The sequence below is a fragment of the Mycena indigotica genome (assembly GCF_014461135.1).
Source record: "Mycena indigotica strain 171206Taipei chromosome Unknown Mind.scaff0017, whole genome shotgun sequence".
NCBI lineage: Eukaryota > Fungi > Basidiomycota > Agaricomycetes > Agaricales > Mycenaceae > Mycena > Mycena indigotica.
The window spans coordinates 892,744-909,834 of record NW_023503016.1 but is presented as its reverse complement, the minus strand read 5'-3'; the positions used below and the strand labels follow the sequence as shown (position 1 = coordinate 909,834).

Below are 17,091 nucleotides of genomic sequence, written 5' to 3'. Positions count from 1 at the left end.
TTTCATGGTCATTGACCTCGACCTGGCCGAGGCACATCCTCTGTAAATAAGAATAGCAAGCATTATGGCGATACACGGTGATAAATAGGGAACCCCGTCCTCAAACCTGACTGAGCGGCTCGTACCCGCCTCGACTCCTGCCCATTCGCAAACCCAGCGCGGTGAACAGGCCGCCACTGCTGCCTGGCTTTCGCCCCCGCCTCGTCACCCCCATCCGCCATCTCCTCTTGCTCTCTCCGCCGCTTGGCCTCCGCGAAGCCCTCCAGCGGCACATCATATAGCCTTTCGTATTGCACACCGAGCTCCCGCCCTTTACTCCAGAAGTCCTGGCAATTTTTGACGACACCAAGGTCGAATGGGTTCCGGGCCGTCCCGGCCCGCGCAAGCCCGTCGACAGCCCGGCCACGCGTAAACCGGTCAAGACCGAGGATCGACATGAAAAATGCAGAGCATCCACCGTGTGAGTGTGTATGGGGAGCGCCAGCCTCCGGAGTTTCGGGACTCGCGCCATTCCGAGCAGCAGACTGTCCCATCTGACCACCGCCCAGCCCGCCTCGGCCACCCATGAACCCATACCGTCCGAGATTGCTCACTTCAAGCGTCGTCATTTGTCTGGCAATCTGCCACAACTGAGAAGCGAGCAATATTGATGTCCAGCTGAGTTGGAGGGTTGCCCAGATTGCAACACTGACGAGGAAAGGATCGATAGCAGTCAGCGCGCAAAGTGACGTCGGGAGGACACAGGAAGCGGATGGCTCAGCTGAGGGAATCGAATCCGGCAGAGCGGTGAGATCGAGAGAGGAGAAGAATGAATAGGTGAGGTAGTCGAATAGGATCACGCCAAGCACAAGGGTGGACACGAAGATGACAAACTGGCGGTGATTATTTGCACCAACGCAGTTCCATACCCATGGACAGTGACTAGTGAAGACATGAGGCCCGTTGTCGGAAAGAGAATACAGAACATACTGGTCATGCCTCCCAACACACCGCTCACAAATTCGACAGTGCTTGCTTCGCAATGGCTTCCGCGCCATACATTGGACACAGAAGGTTTGACCATTGAGCCGCCCTTCACTAGCAAGGTCTTCGATGATTGACTTGAGCTCAGCATCAGAATTTGGGACTGGGCAGACGCCAGGGTCGAGGGTAACGGCACGGAAGAAATTATAAGCACAGAGCATGAAGGTCAAAGCGAAACCAAGATGGGCGAGGGAGTGCGAAGGGGTATCTGGGGCATTCTTTGAATACGGATTTGAGGATTAAAAAAAGATGGGCGCACGATAAACCAGCCTGCTAAACCAAGCGTAGAGCACCCAGATCATCGATCCACAAATGACACCGGCAAAGTATGGTGTTGTCCCCAGATTCTCGGTATAGCTCGACTTGTTGAGCAAAACACGGGTAACAATCTAGTGCTGGTTAGTGGTGAGGGAAAAGGAAATTGGTGACAAACATGGTGCATTCCAAAGAACTCTGCAAACGCCAGCAAGACCCCTGTATACCACGGAAGAATCGCCAAGGTTTTGAAGACCAGGTAGAAGACGAGTGTCGGCAGCGCAAAGATCGCAATCCGGGTGTTTCTTTCGCTAAGTGGCCGTGGTCGTTTCCTGCCCTCATCGTCCCAACCACCCTCTTCCAAGGCCCGCTTCCACGCACCCAAGCTCTTTAGCTCTTGAGCCATATCCCTCGCAGTCCGACCCTCGCTATCTTTAGCACTCAATACTGCACCCTTCTCTATTAAACGTCTGATGCAAACCCTGTTCCCGCGGACAACCGCCCAATGTAATGGTGTCAAGCCGGCGTCGTCAACAGTAGTCGGAGATGCGCCATGTCGCAGCAGAAGGTCAACGCTAAGGGCATCGCCCTGGTAAGCTGCCCACATCAGGGCCGTATGGCCTTGAGCGTCACGAGCATCGACTCCGACTGGTTGGTGAAGAAGATAGAGAAGGGGCATTATGCTGGATGAATGAGTGACGAGATGAAGAGAGTTGTAGCCTTGGGAGTCGGTAATTGTTGGGTCGGCACCATGAGCAATGAGAAGTTGGATGACATAGAGGTAGCCACCACGCGCTGCCCATTGCAGCGGTGTTGCAACTAAATCCCCGCCAAGTGCATCTACTTCAGCCCCATGCTCCAGAAGAAGACGGCAAGCAGGGACTTGGGCGTTGATTGCAGCCCAATGGAGAGGAGTGATGTTTTGTGGATCTCGGTCAGTGGCTTGGGCTTTTCCCGAGAGTATCAGGTCTCGGATGGTTGCAACGTCGCCTCTCTGGGCAGCAACGAAGATGGAGGTCTACCAATTATGAGTTTCAAACGGTCGGATGAAAAACATTGTTTCACTGACGTCTTCTGGTGCCGTTTGGTCCAAGGCCTGAGTAAAGGAGAGTTCTGGCGCCGCAGAACTTTCCTGCGACACGGCCGTGGTTGCCGTTGCCGGAGTGGGGTTCATCGTCGTCTAGTTCTTCGTTACTTCGTGGTCGTCAACGGTCGTGGCAAAGCAGCAAAGTTCGGGAAAGGTAAATGATTGAGGCGGTGTCGGTTAGGGTCACGGTGACACTGGCAAATGATTGACGTGGGCGGCGGCAATGACGACTTCAACAAAACGATGTTCTCCCCATTCGATCTCCCTCCTGGCGTCCTCTTACTCGTGACCGACCAGCTATCGTCTCCCGCAGACTTTGTCCTCCATCGCGCGCTCATTGATCATCTCAAAAACAACAAACAAAACAGGGCTGTCGTTCTATCAGCTTCTCCTGAATTCGCTCGCTGGAAAGCCATTGCAGCCAAATCCGTATGTCGTTCCCCAAGCGAAGCACACTATCATCCTGAGCCCCCAGTAGAATTTACAGCTAGATCCACTCGTAGAAACCGGCTCGTTTATCTTTATCGACATTTTTGAACGCGCCAAACCGCCAGATGGTCCCAACGCCTCCGAGCCACGTTTCCTGTCGCTCCTGGACACCGTCGCCACCACTATAAGCAATAATACGCTTCTCATCGTCGACGATCTAGCCACGCTGGACTGGTTAGGCTTCTCCGTGCTCGACATCACCCGTTTCTGTCGTGCATTATACGCGACATGTCGCAAGGCAAACGGCTCCTAGACCTCAGCACTCAGTTATCTCACATATTTGTCAGCTCGATGCGACTTTACTCCTCCGCCAACACGTGCTCACGCCTCCCGATGCAGAACCGATTCTGGACGACCTTTTTCGTGCTTTACGCCAACTGTGCACCTATCATCTGGAGGTCCTACCTCTCACAAGTGGAAAGAGTGCCACTGTCAACGGTCAGGTATGATACTCTCCTGCACGCTTCGTAAAGCGTTGAACTCATCATAGGTGGCTTTCCATGCTGGGCCGGCTGTTTCGGCGACAACGGCAAAATTGCTACCCCGAAGTGCAGCCCTCCAGTACAAGCTTACAGATGGCGGAGCCATCTTTTTCGAGCGGGGAACTGGCGCTGGAGTACTGTGAATTATAAACTAACTAATAACATAGCGGTACAAAGAGCAGTACATTTTACATATCAAACAATTTCAGAGCGTTCGTGCTTGTTAGTGGTCTCAGTGAAGTCGGAATCCGGATCTGAGGAGCCCGCAGAAACGGGCGGGGGAGCAGCGATGTGGAAGCTGGTATTGCCGCCATGCGTCGAGATCATGCCTCCACCACCGCTTTTGAAGTGGATCGGCGCAGTCTTCGTTGTCAGTGTGTCCCTTTGCCAGGCGCTACCATCAGCCAAACGGTAGATGATGAGAAGATTGGCGATTTGCTGGCACGCTGAGGCCACCCCCAGCCAGATTTGGTTCGTGGGGTTGTCGAGAGCGTACGTTATAAGGAAGAGGATGGCAAACACGCTGTAGAGCGCGGCCGACTCGACAATGACAGTTGCTAGAGAAATGTAGTGGTTCGCGAGTTCAGGCGGGAGGGAGTCGAGCAGAGTGCGGCGGTATACGACCAACCGTCCGATAATAAGGAGGGTGAGAATAACATTAGCGCCGAGCGAGACGGCGTAGTAGGCTGTTCCGATGTGTAGAGGGAGCGTGTTATAGAACGAGGACGCGGGGCGGGTCGAATAAAAGGTCCATAGCGTGCCAAGAACTGGAAGCATGGTTTTAGCGTTTAGCGACGGATGGTATAAGACGCACTGAAGGAGCCGAATATCATTACGCCGGGAACGGCCGTGACAACCCAAGCGAGGGTCGTTTGGCCCGACGCCTGCCAGATAACCAAGCATCTCCAAAGCTACAGTCGATAGGTCAGTCGAGCTTGTGGTTAATTGCAGTGATTCAAGCGCACCACAAGAAGGTCAGAAAGGAACGTCATGAGAAAGAGTGTGGCGAGAAAGATGACATTGACTGCAGCAGTCTGTGAGGATAAGAAAAACTCCCAAGGACCCTCCGGGTAATTTCGATTGTCGATGTAGACCATCTGCACCGTCCTCGCCTGCACGGCAACAAAAAGGCTCTCGATGAGGAGCATAAGGGTCATGTAGGCCAGGAGAATCTTGGGCTGGAGGCCATGCCTCCGTCGTTTCCACAGGAAGAGCGCGCAGCTGACATAGAGCACAAGCTGGGCACCATACCCAGTCCCCGCTATAACGTCGCCTTGGCAGGGGTTCAGAGTGCAATCCTGATAGCAGGCAATCCTTGTTTACCTGCGATCTGTAACGCGTGAAGTCAACAAGAGCGTTGGGGAAACACCTTAAGAGTCAACGCACAAAGTTCCGCTCATATTCGATCGTCTTCTGGTCTTCGTCAGGGCCGTAGTACGGTGACATTTCCTGCCAGTGTCCTCCGCTGGCTGCTTCCTGCTGGAAAGCCTGGGTGCCTGCGTCAATCACGGAAGGAAAGGAACGAGGTAATCAAAACCTAATACCGCTCCCTTTATAAGTCGCAGTATGACCTGCCAAAGACTTTTTGACAGACGCGTTGCAAATTTTGACATCAACAACGATCGTGATTCGGACATAAGTCCACCGAATGATCCTGATCTTCTTTTTGCCAGCTTCTCCTTGAGCCTTGGATGATGCGGAACAGCACTTGGGAGCCTTGTTGAGACGAAAAGGAATCATTTGAGGAGCCTGCGGCATAGCCCGAAAGTAATCGCGAGCATGCAGCTTCTAAATTCTGAATCAGATATAGCCACTTGGTCAAGTGGCAGATTGCAGATTTCGGTTAGATTTGGAGTGAATGCTGTTATCAGTAGCCTTATTGTCCTTCCATTCCCTCCCGCAAGAGCGCAGAACACAAGACCGGAATATAAACCCGAGTGTCAATGAAGAGTCGCGTTTGCCAGAATCCGAGCGCTGAACTTGAAGGGTTGGAGGTGGAGGTGGGTGAGGTCATACAGTCAAACGTGCTCGGAACCCATGACAGAGAAGTGATTCACCATTAAATTGCGTAGATGCGCCGCCGCCACACTGAAAGGTTGTATGCACCGCCCAAGTGGTGGCTTGGGATACTGGAAAACCGCTTGGACTTGGCTTGGAGCTGTAATGCTAGCCTTGGCCTCCATCTAGTTAGTTATCCGCTTCAAGTATCAAGATGCTCTAAGAGAGAACTTGAAAAGAGAAAAACCGTAAATGGGCCAAAGTTAGTCCACTCCAGCGATCCTTGTCAGCGGGTTGCTACGAGCTGCTGGTGAGCACGATAAGCCAGCGTTGTCGGGACTAAGTAGAACATAATAAGTATCCTCTCCAAGTTCAAGGTAAGGACCCAAGGTCAATCAGGTACCGGCGTGAGGCTGCCAAGAAACTGGGCAGTGAGGCTCTTAAATCTTGGCCCGCCTGCACGCCGATTCAGACGGTGGAGAGTTGGAAGTAGAGAAACTCCCGCCTGACAGAAAAAGCCAATGCTCGCGCCCTGTGAAGTCGGCTTTGCAAGTTGAGAGTTTGCACGTGATCGTGACATCTCGTGGAAAATTCTGCGAAAAAAAATACATTTTTCGAATCGACACATCTGCTACATATACTTATGCCCAATACGCCTAATGGCATGAATGATTCTCCTCAGCGCTGAAAGCAAGAACACTCTTGGGGTCATGAACGCCAGGGACGTCCATACTCGGATTATATGCGAAGAAGGAGACGGGCTTGAAATTGATGCTGACATGCTCGACAGGCATCCTATGGCATCGAATAAGTGGCGCGCAGGGGAACAACAGCAAGACTTACACTGGCCAATCCTCCGGCCGAGGAATGTGGGTTGTGCCTTTATACGATCAGACGGGTACAGCAAATGGATAAAAACTGACCAATGGTTAAGTATACGAGAAGATCCTCATTCTCAACATTCTTCTCTCCCTTGACCCACTCGCCGATCGAGTCCTCTGGGGCTTGTTTCGTCTGCGGAACATATTTTCCTGCAGGCCACATTCGACCTCCCTTCGCACCCTCGACATCACGACAGACCCACACAGGTTTCTGTGCGAATGTTGCGCGCCGGCCAACCCATCCATCATGCGTGGTCATGAGCTGTACCCCCGCAGCCTTGACGTTTAGGGCATACCCAACATCATTTCCAGTGCTATAATGCTGCCTGCCCGAATTCACGATGCGCCAACGACGTTCAACACCAGCAGGCGGGAAATCTCGCGCCGATTCAGTTTTCAGAATGTTGTCTTTCGCAATGAAAGCGTTGCCAGCAAAGTTCTCGACAGAACCGGTCGGGAAAGGCGAGGGCATAATGTCTGTTTCCACCAGGGAATTACTGAGGCCATCGATCATGGGGTCGACACGAATGGAGAAAATGTGTTGGTGGAACTGAGCGCTGATGTTCGGTGCGACGATAGTCCCGTTGGGCGGCTTTTCGCCATCGGCAGCTATGTACACTTGTAGTACTCCAGTCAAACGAATCTCGAGCTCGATCGTGCCATCCTGGTAGAACATGTAGTTGAAAATGTACTCTGGTTTATGATACGAGTCAACAACAAGAGTGAAAATGAAAAAGTACGAACCATAGTTAGCCAAGGTGCAGACCATACTGACCACCAAGCGTCGACGGCGAACAGTTTGTCCTCTACCTCCAGGACGGAAATCAGTGTGTTTCCACAGAACGCCAGCATCTTCCTCGTGAATACAGATGCAATTCTGGATGACGTGGGCCGTTCCGTCGTGTTTGACATACGCTCCAGGCTTTAGGAATGTTAAAGCTTGAGTATGTTCAAACAAGAACATACATACTAGATAATGAATCTGGCCCAGACAGTCGCAACCAAGAGAGAGTTCATTGGCCATCACGCCCATTCCATACTCCCCGCTAAACAGAAGTGAGCTAGAAACACAAGCTCGAGAGTAAGAGACATACGAATCGAACGCAAATTTACGAGGGTGGGGATACTCTGGAGCAGCATATGGAACCACCATCTCCGACAAAGAAAGACGGTAAAACAGAGGTCGGAGTTCACCATGGTCGTTATAGGTGACTGTAGACAGCGCAATACCTTCACGATGATGAAACGCTTGAGGGCAGTCAGAAGAGCTATTCCAAGCCAGAGAAGCGCTATACCGATATGCATCTTCCAATTCTGCCATTCCAATTGCTGGCCTACAAGCTTGAAGCTGACACCCTCTGGCTGTAAGATGTGCAATGGCTTCACATCGTCGCGTTGTTGGAAGTTCTTGTCCGCGGCGCCCATCAGATCTGGCAAGAAGTCGAAGGCCTTGCGGGGCGGGGGAATGCGGTCTCGTCCAGAATGTGCGAGCTGGTCAACCTCGAGAGCAGGAAGTTTCGTGTCGGAGTTGGATGGGATGAAACCATCTGGCGTGGCCTTGTAGTGAGGCGCAAATTCGATGTGGAGGACCTTCTCCGCAACACAGTCATAGACCAAGGTGAAATCCTGTCATGTTCTAGTGTTGGCAAGGAGGGAGAGCGTGATGTCGCACCATTGGATGGGCATAATGATTATCGTGTCGCGAGAAGCGAGCGAACAAGAGGCCCTGTTGCAACCTCTGTGTCGGAGGGAACCTGTCGTCATAGCCAATAGACCACCCTTCACAATGAATCTCTTCAGGAAGTACACCTAAACGCACGTTCAAAGTGAGATATAAACTGAAAACTAAATTCCTGACCAACATCCTTGGCCAGCTGCTGAATACGGGGATCCGCTCGGACGACCGTCTCGCAATGAACTAGTTCTTCAACAGTGATGGAGGGCTGCACCCCTTCGTCGAGAAGCTCCAGTGAGTCTACCGTCCATCCGCTCTCTTTGAGTGAAAGAATGACATTGAAGTTCCGGCTAAGCAGGGGTGAGACAGCGCCGAGATAGCAGAATGAACACACGCGCACCCTTTCACGACATCCTGAAACTGGCTGATTGTGAGCGACCATGCTCAACGGACTTGGGAAAGAGCATACATCGACTTGGGCCCGGCGCGTTATGGGGACTGGATCCTCTGCCTTTGCCCCAGGAGCGATGGGGATGGCCAAGAACGCTAAAACGGTCTGTGTAAGGCGAATTAATGCCTTATCGCAGGAGGATCTAAGTATGGTACCTTCTTTGGAGGAGGCAATAAATAACAGGTCACGAATTTGAGTGCTTTGACGTCGGTGTCGGTAGCGATGTGTCTGCGGACCGCGCTGCAGACATCACTAATTTCGGCGGGAGTGAGCGGGTCAAGCGGATGCTGGGACATGACGGCTTGAAGCACAAAGTAGCAGGGCTGCGCGGGAAGAGTGGACAAGCATTTTGTGTGAATTGGACCGGGATTCGGATACTAGTAGGGTGAGGTCACATTGTCACAGTAACATAGTGTCACACTGACTTGAAATACTTACTGTCAAGGGGTGTCAGATTTGGCCGATTTGCCCACCCGCAATCAAACGGCATTTTGATTGAATCACGCACTGCCTTCTCCAAATCAAGGTAGAATCCGCAGAAAAACTAGCGATCATGCAAGAACAATATGTATATAGGCCACTTTGTAGTGCAATCTCTAGGCAGTGACAATGTGACAAGCCTCTGAAAAATTGTGCTAGCAGGTCCTAAGCACAAGATAAACACACATCTAGCTATGTCAAGCACTAAGCTTCCAACAGCTCTAAAAGCTGCTGTCAAGCTGATGGGCTCGCCACCTTGGCCCAACCTCCAAGGCTCCAACCTTAGCCTCAAGTCACGACAGTGTGATGAAGTCACGGGATTTCCGCATTTGGGGGGGGTGGTTTACGTTTGATTGCGGGTGGGTAGATCTCACGAATCTGACACCTCTTGCTTACTGTAGAATTATTGAACAAACAATCCATGCACTGGCGTGCTCGTTATTCCCATTGTTATCACGCTTAGCGAATGATCCTCTGCTCATATGTAGCAACTGTGCGGAAATCCCGGTTTTTGTGCATATCTTGCGACTGTGAGTGCTTCGTAGGTGTACCGAGTCCCGACCAATTCAATACTAGTAGGTCGCATTTTACATCTATGTAGAGCAGTAGAAATACAGCAACAGGCATATTCTACATGGTCTTTCAGTCATCGTGTTGGAATGCCATTTCTCGAGGAAAAAGAGTTGCTCCAAAGTGCATGCCCACTTCAGCCGCCAATTTCGTGCATTTTTCGTCTACTGAGTCACCGAAAGATGACAGTGCCCTCGCTTTTTCGATAGCTACGTTGCTTGGGAGCAGGGCTCCATCGCCGAGTGATAGAATTTCAGAGACAAAACGGACGGTGTGTTCCGTAGTATGTTCTGGTTCTTTCTTTGGAATGACAAGGTAAAGGGACCGCAGAGACAATGGCGCGGATGCGAGAGACTCCACAATCTCCAAGTTGGACACACGGAGGCGAAGATCGACAAGTTCTGTGGCACGCTGGATTATTTTTGCGAAGACTGTGGCCGGACATGCAAGCGAGAGAGATAAGCGACGAATCTTGGTGAAATGGATGGTATTGAGCAAGTTCTCCATCGGCTCTGCTAATGACTTTTGAGGAATATAAATGCTTTCTCCAAGCGAAAGGCTGACAAGCGCCGGTAGGTCGAAGCACTGGAAGAAGGAGGTCAGGCTGGGACCGTTAGACACCTGTAGAGTGACCGATTTAAGCTGCGTGAGCCTTGTTCGACTCCCATTGGAAGTGACTGAGCTCTGTCCGATTGGTCTGAGATTGCATGAAACAATCGAGGTGCACTGAACGAGGATGTCGCGTATGTTGGAGAGCGTAGTGGCGCTCTGGAGGGTGAGATGCATGATCTGACTCCAATGTATTGGGAGCTTATTGAGAGTATGTAGCTCGTTGGCGCGTAAGGCCGTTTGGGAAACCGCCAGTCTTCTAAGCTGGGGAAATTTCAATGTAGATGACTTCCAGCTGAGGTCTGCCGGGGGGCATTCGATGTCCAGGCGGATAAGATTCGGATAATAGCTTGCGGGAGAGCCAAATAGAGACTCGATGTGTTGAGAGGTGGGCACGCGCAGCCGTAGATGCAAAAGACGGCGATTGAAATGAACTACGAGCTCGCGAATAATGTCCAGTGATATAGAGTCTGACGGCACCGGGTCCAAGGAGATGGAGACTGGCCGTTCCTTTGCTCTTGACAGCCATTTCCGAGCAGCAAACACCATCGCTTTCACAACGGCCATCACCTTGTCAGAGTGAACGGCGAACACCGGAACGAAGCTGACATGAATGGTGTCCCAGAGCTCCGGTAGCCGGAAGGAAATCCTTCTCCAAGTACGACACACTGCGCTCACTGCCAAAGGTCCCCGGTAGCTATCCATCACTTGCCAGTGAGTATCATCAGCCTGAGGTTGTGTAGCTGAGATGAAAATGCGACCCAAAAGTTTCTTCCGAAAGACGATGAACTGGCGTCGTCTGATCCATATATATCTTGATTGGAGACGGAGATGCCGAAAGGCATGAGGGCAGAGGAAAAGCGAAGGCAAGGGGTGTCAGATTTGGCCGATTTGCCCACCCGCAATCAAACGGCATTTTGATTGAATCACGCACTGCCTTCTCCAAATCAAGGTAGAATCCGCAGAAAAAACTAGCGATCATGCAAGAACAATATGTATATAGGCCACTTTGTAGTGCAATCTCTAGGCAGTGACAATGTGACAAGCCTCTGAAAAATTGTGCTAGCAGGTCCTAAGCACAAGATAAACACACATCTAGCTATGTCAAGCACTAAGCTTCCAACAGCTCTAAAAGCTGCTGTCAAGCTGATGGGCTCGCCACCTTGGCCCAACCTCCAAGGCTCCAACCTTAGCCTCAAGTCACGACAGTGTGATGAAGTCACGGGATTTCCGCATTTGGGGGGGGGGTGGTTTACGTTTGATTGCGGGTGGGTAGATCTCACGAATCTGACACCTCTTGAGCGAAGGTGTAAACAGTCGTGTCACATGTCACTGATCCAACGTTGTTTTCCTTTCAACAATCCACCGCCAGGCAACCGCCAGGTCTCTTAACTCTTGCCACATCCTGATCCATCATATGCTTCTCATGCTTCCGAATCCCCAGGTCTCCACAATACGACCCGGCCTGCGGAGCATCTGCTACTGGGCCAGGGTTACCTTTCGCAGTGGCCGGGGTCAGGCCGATGCGTGGACGTTCTGAATTCTCTTTCGGCAGCTATCCGCATTTGCGGTGCCGACTCGCTCGTAGCCTGCCTTGGTCCTCTTAGGAATATGGCCCGGGCTGAATGTCCGCACCCTAGGGCTATAGCCAAGCTATAGCAAGCAGTGGCATACAATTCTCGATAAGATAGTTCGGCCACGACCGGTCCACACAATCCACAAAAATAGCTGGTATCGACTTTCTTCCAATAAGGACTGGAGGCTTGGCGGTTCTTCACCCCAACCCAGAGGCGAACCTCCGGCATTCATCATGGTTGCTCGCTGAGCGTCTATGCCAGCTATACTTGCTCGTTCTGGGCTGCTATCTTTCCGAATCCCGCCTGCAAGCCGCCTCCGACCGGTGCGACCGTCATGCTGACATACCATGATACTTCATCCGTGGCCCCAACGGCGGAGGATTAAACAGATCACAACGCAGTTGGCTCTCACAGCGGCAATAGAGTTCCAAATAAAGATTGTGATGCTACAGCCACTACAGACTCGGCTAGGTACTCTCAAGTTCGCCTTTTGGAACAGATGGATCGGAGAACTGCATCACTTATCGACAACAAGTTGTGTGAGTAATTATTTGAATTTTAACTAACCTAACTTAAATGTCAGTACATATATCCAGATTGCCTTGTACCACTATCCACTGCATTTCAACCCCTCTCTATGACTTTCCGCGCCAAAAGCAACAGGCGGCCCGGGAACACCAGGCGATCGTCCTCCCCAACAGTTATTTCCGTTCTACCTCTTGCTCAGAATACTCTCCTTAACTTCGTGTCTTCAATACTCGCGTACCTTCCCACCACCATCCTTTTCCGTCTTCAATCTATTATTTCCGTCGCGGCGGAAAAGCGCCAGCAACAAAAGAAGCCTCAAGCATTGAGAACCGTCGACCCCTCCGTCGAAGCGGCTTTGAAAAAGTCAAGGAGCGGCAATCAACTCATCTCGTTCAGCGACTTACCACCTGCATGGCGAAGCACGCCCTTTGTCACCACTGGATATCGATTCATCCCTTTGGACCGTTTCTCCCTCCTCCTCGTTTCTATGTTCACCTTCCACAATGAATTTTGTAGGTTGAACACTATGTCTCTTGGCTCTTCTGAATCAGAACATAGTGAATATCCAGACCCACATTGCAGCGTTCGCGTATAGCTGCTGGAACTGGTCGTCTGGCACCGAAGACTTGGGGGAAACTTTGCTCCTCGTCGCTGGACTATTTTGCCTTGCTGCGAGCGTCATAGGCCACCTCATGTCCGGATGCTCAGACCAGCACACAATGCAACTCTGTAACCGCGTGGACTATGCCGGCATTTCATGGCAAGTCCTTTTTGCCCTCGATCTCTCCCAGAGCTGAATTATTCCACATGAACAGGCTACTTTGTGCTTGTAATGGCTCCCTCGTGTACTACGGCTACGCTTCTCGACCCAGCATCGCCTATCCTTTTGTGGCAGTCTCCGTGATGATGACCTTCGCGGGAAGTGTACTGCCGTTCGTTTCGTGGTTCAATCAACATGAATATCGAGTACGCTTGGCGGTTCAGCTGCCTGTTGGAAACTGATTTCTCTCCCTAAGCACTGGCGTATCTCGTTCTTTGTCGCGCTGCAGATTACTGCTATTACACCAGTCATAGGAATCTACGTTCTATATGGCCTCCAGGGCATAGACGATTTCTTCTGTGAGTGCACTGGTGTTTTCTGGATTGTAGGTGGCTGATACTCCAAAATCTTAGCTCCTTTCATCCGCCCTATCTTGATCAGCGCGCTGGGCATCTTCTTCTACTCGACTCACTCTCCGGAGCGGTTCCTTGACCCCGATGGAGCTTGGGCAAAACGGTTCAACTCCGTGGGTTTCGGGTCCCATGCAATCTGGCATGTCCTCAGTGCGACCAGCATCCTCGACTGGGCGCGTGCGATGCGTGTCGTTCGCTATAGCTTCACTAATCGTACTTGATTCGGTTGTGTTCTTCCATTGTTAGACATATTCACAGAATGAATGATAATTGTGCCTCGCATCTGAGGCTTGTAAATGAGGGCCTCGGAAAACTTGGGCTTGATATTCGAGCCATTCGCACTAGTAATTACGTTCATCAGGCTATCTTGTTCGACTACAGCCTACACATCGTGCTACAGTAAGCAGGATCTCATGGAAAGGAATGCACAACCCCCGACGTTGAATAATTATAGCACCTCGACGGGTTTGCGACTGAATTGTGATGGAGAAGGTTGTCTCAACAGATGTGGGAATGGCAGTTGAACGCCGCTCAATTCACAGCACACTGATACACGCGCCGTCTGGGTCGGGACGCGCTGCCAGCAGCTTCTAGACAATCCGGCAATATACCTCAAGCTGCTTATCACTGGCACGGCGGTCGTTGCTATTATGGGTTGAAGTTCTAATACTGTTCTAGTGCCAATCTCAATTCAAAAAATTTGTGTTTGTTCTGACCGGTCTAGAACTGCTTCGAGTTCAACTTGAATACTAACTATAGACTGCCAGTGCAGGACCGGGTCCCACTGCGGTAAGCTCCACGAAGAACTGTGTTGTTCGGAGAAGAACTTCGAGGGACCGAACGAACGTGGGAATCCATCAAACGGTCTTTTCCTCAACCACCACCCCGAATTCGATGGATCATTCATGGATGCGCAGGCCTTGGCCTGGCTAACAAACTAGTCCCCGCATACACACAAAGCACAGTCAGACTCATAAAATATCGCTTAGCCGGCGCGCTCCCTCTGAACCGCTCACGAGTCACCGTAACTGTCACTAAGTATGCAGGCATCTCCAACAGCTACCCAACCTCCGTCTCCCGCCAACAGCGAACACAAGGGCGAAGTCATCGCTCTGCCGGTCACCACACGAAGTTCGTTCACCCTCGAAGCCGGGCCAGAACAGACAGAGTTTGAAGTACCTGACGGCGGCCTCCAAGCCTGGATGACCGTCGCAGGCGCATGGCTTACTCTGTTCTCAACATTTGGGCGAGTCTCTAGACACCCCAAAGTAAATGAGAAATGACTTGTGAAACAGATTTGCGTTCACTTTTGGAGTCTACGAAGGTGCAGTCATTTCCAAACTTGATTCCTTTCCCTAAGATTTCGCAGATTACTATGTCCGTGTCTACCTCACGGACCACAGTGCGAGTAGCATCGCGTTCGCTTCCTATTCCAACCCTCCTCTCGAGTTGCTAACTTGGCTTGTAGCTGGATAGGCAGCTTCCAGCTTATGATGCCTTTCTTTTGCGGACCGGTCTCGGGCAAAATCTTCGACAACGGTGGATTTCACGCTCTCGAAATTGTTGGCGGAATAATATTCACTGTTTCGTTCGTGCCCTCCTCCTTCCATATCGCGGGTATTCACCTTGCCTGAAACAGGTCGTTCCTATTGTCACTGGCTAAGCCAAATCAGTACTACCAGGTAAACCCCCTCATGCACGCAAAATTCTTTTAACTTTGGATAGATTTTCCTTGCGTACGAGTGTAAAGTATCATTTATTCGTCATTGACGCCCCATAGACAAGGAGTCGGGATGGGTCTCGGCGTTGGACTGATCTTCCTGCCGAGTCTCAGCATTGTCGTTCACCATTTCAAAAGACATCGCGGTTTGGCCTCAGGAATCATTATGAGTGGAACTTCGGTAGGAGCTACTCTGTTCCCTATCAGTGAGTTTTCGATGTTGTCAGTGTCGCGGTGAGCTCAGTCTTTCAGTGCTCAAGTTAGACATTTTTGTCGTAGCTCGCTGCTGAGTAATTAACATCCTCTAGTCACTTACTTCCCCGGGTCGGGTTCGCTCGTGCGGTCCGTTACTCTTCGGCCATTATCCCGCCTTGCCTTGTTATCGGAAATCTTATGATGCGCACTCGCCTGCCACCGCGCAGCAAGCGTGGAGGAAATCAATCACCACCAGACATCAAGTCTTTCTTCAAAGACCCGCCTTATTTGGTTGGTATTCTTGGGTGAGCTCGTTGGTGGTTCCAAACGTTACACTGAGCGCTATCTTGGCAGCATGTTGCTTGGTTTGCTCGGGCTGTTCTTCCCAGGTGAACCCCCTGTGGCTGTATCTTTCAGCTTGCTGATCCAGCGAACTTTTAGCCATCTATATCCAGCTCTACGGTGTCCAGCATGACGTGGACCCAACATTGTCCTTCTATTCGGTAATTTCCTTGTCTGGTTGTTTTTGCATCTTATATGATTCAGTTGTCCGTGCTTAATGCGGCCGGCGCTGTCGTTCGTGTCGCAGGAAATCATTTCGCAGACGTGTATGGTCCGTTCAACGCCATGACCATGAGCTCCACGATATCTGGCGCGCTGATTTGGGCCCTCCTCGGAATGTGAGTAGGCTTCCGTGCGTATAGCTAGGCTTAAGCAGACTAGCAACAGCGGCGGCTCACTCATGGTCGTGAGCATCATCTATGGTGCTAGCTCAAGTGCATGTAGCCAATATTATCTTTCGTTAAAAGGCTAGCATTGACAACCTTCCCAGGGCTCGCCCTGACGTTCCCATCTTTTGCGTCGCTCGCGAAGGGACCAGAGGAGGTTGGGTACATCGAACATACGCTCGTGGCTATACCGTGGCTGACACACAAGATAGTGCTCGTCTCGGGATTGCCCTCTCGTTGACCAGCCTCGCCGTCCTTGGCTCTTCGCCGCTGCAGGGCCACCTCCTCACAGGCGAATACCACTGGATTCGGCCTGTCGCGTTCTCTGCGGTAAGTGCCACCTACCCTTGCAGAGATCTGCATTGAGTTATTTCTGTCAGACGATGGTGTTCGGCTCCGCCATTTGCTTCATGATAACGCGTACGTTGTACCTGCGCACCAGGAAAGTCAACGGATGGCGGGCGTGATGTGATACATGTCTAATCTCTGAATCTCATTAGAACTTGAATCTAGAGACATTTGCTTTTTGGTATTTGGTGCTGTGTCATTGTGATCACTCTCGCCTTCACGGAGCCTGAGATCCCATCCCGATCTCCTTCCTCAACTGCCATCCAACGGTGTTTGTTGCTTTCGGCGCGAACAGTGATACTTCACAATTGTGTGTGACTGTCCCGGGCCCCTACTTATCATGGCGCCAAAGTCAATTTTGACAAAGCTCCAAGTGGAGAGCCTCGAAGTCCAAGCACGCCCGTCATAGGCGCCTACCGCTGGGCAATCAGATTCAACAAGCAAGAACAAGGCACTCCGTTGAGACACCGTGAGATTCGGTGTTCAACTCTATGTCAATGATAACGGTGAAGATTGGCTTCCGCTGACCGGTTATCAAGCCGAATCTCCGGGACCCAGGTTATCACAACATCCCGCTCTCGCGGGATACCATCATCGTTCTTCCCGCTCCCTTGCCAATATATTTTCAACGGCGGGATTGTGTAAGATATGCACAGTAGTCAGTCAAAAGTCGGCGCCGTACTTTGTTAAATGTAGATTCGGCGCGCACGAGCATTTCCACTTGTTGCAAGGAGAGTTTGATAGCTCAGAGGTCCGCCCCGGTCAATGCAGGCCTACAAATCACTTGAAATCAGTCGAGTTGCACACTAGACGCGATAGACG

The 17,091-nt window shown here is 51.3% G+C and overlaps 4 protein-coding genes across 4 annotated transcripts; 2 read left to right on the top strand and 2 right to left on the bottom strand.

The window, feature by feature from the left end:
- Positions 1-62: 62 nt before the first annotated feature.
- On the bottom strand, positions 63-2,452 carry MIND_01395400 (Palmitoyltransferase; the record flags this gene model as incomplete). The annotated part of the gene is made up of 5 exons (XM_037370364.1): positions 63-921; positions 970-1,231; positions 1,283-1,412; positions 1,457-2,296; positions 2,348-2,452. The coding sequence occupies 5 exons, from the start codon at positions 2,450-2,452 to the stop codon at positions 63-65; spliced, it is 2,196 nt and encodes a 731-aa protein (XP_037213365.1).
- A 1,079-nt stretch (positions 2,453-3,531) lies between these two features.
- MIND_01395300 (uncharacterized protein) lies at positions 3,532-4,782 on the bottom strand (the record flags this gene model as incomplete). The annotated part of the gene is made up of 5 exons (XM_037370363.1): positions 3,532-4,103; positions 4,151-4,247; positions 4,302-4,609; positions 4,660-4,666; positions 4,723-4,782. 5 exons carry the CDS (start codon positions 4,780-4,782, stop codon positions 3,532-3,534), a joined length of 1,044 nt encoding a protein of 347 aa, XP_037213364.1.
- A 7,810-nt stretch (positions 4,783-12,592) lies between these two features.
- On the top strand, positions 12,593-13,499 carry MIND_01395100 (IZH family channel protein; the record flags this gene model as incomplete). The annotated part of the gene is made up of 5 exons (XM_037370362.1): positions 12,593-12,617; positions 12,664-12,865; positions 12,921-13,071; positions 13,122-13,224; positions 13,279-13,499. 5 exons carry the CDS (start codon positions 12,593-12,595, stop codon positions 13,497-13,499), a joined length of 702 nt encoding a protein of 233 aa, XP_037213363.1.
- An 819-nt stretch (positions 13,500-14,318) lies between these two features.
- On the top strand, positions 14,319-16,388 carry MIND_01395000 (MFS general substrate transporter; the record flags this gene model as incomplete). Its single annotated transcript, XM_037370361.1, has 16 exons — positions 14,319-14,528; positions 14,574-14,607; positions 14,648-14,696; positions 14,747-14,866; positions 14,918-14,960; positions 15,004-15,014; positions 15,059-15,204; positions 15,251-15,257; positions 15,307-15,498; positions 15,548-15,582; positions 15,635-15,696; positions 15,740-15,873; positions 15,917-15,975; positions 16,026-16,083; positions 16,134-16,251; positions 16,302-16,388. 16 exons carry the CDS (start codon positions 14,319-14,321, stop codon positions 16,386-16,388), a joined length of 1,365 nt encoding a protein of 454 aa, XP_037213362.1.
- Between the last annotated feature and the right edge of the window lie 703 nt (positions 16,389-17,091).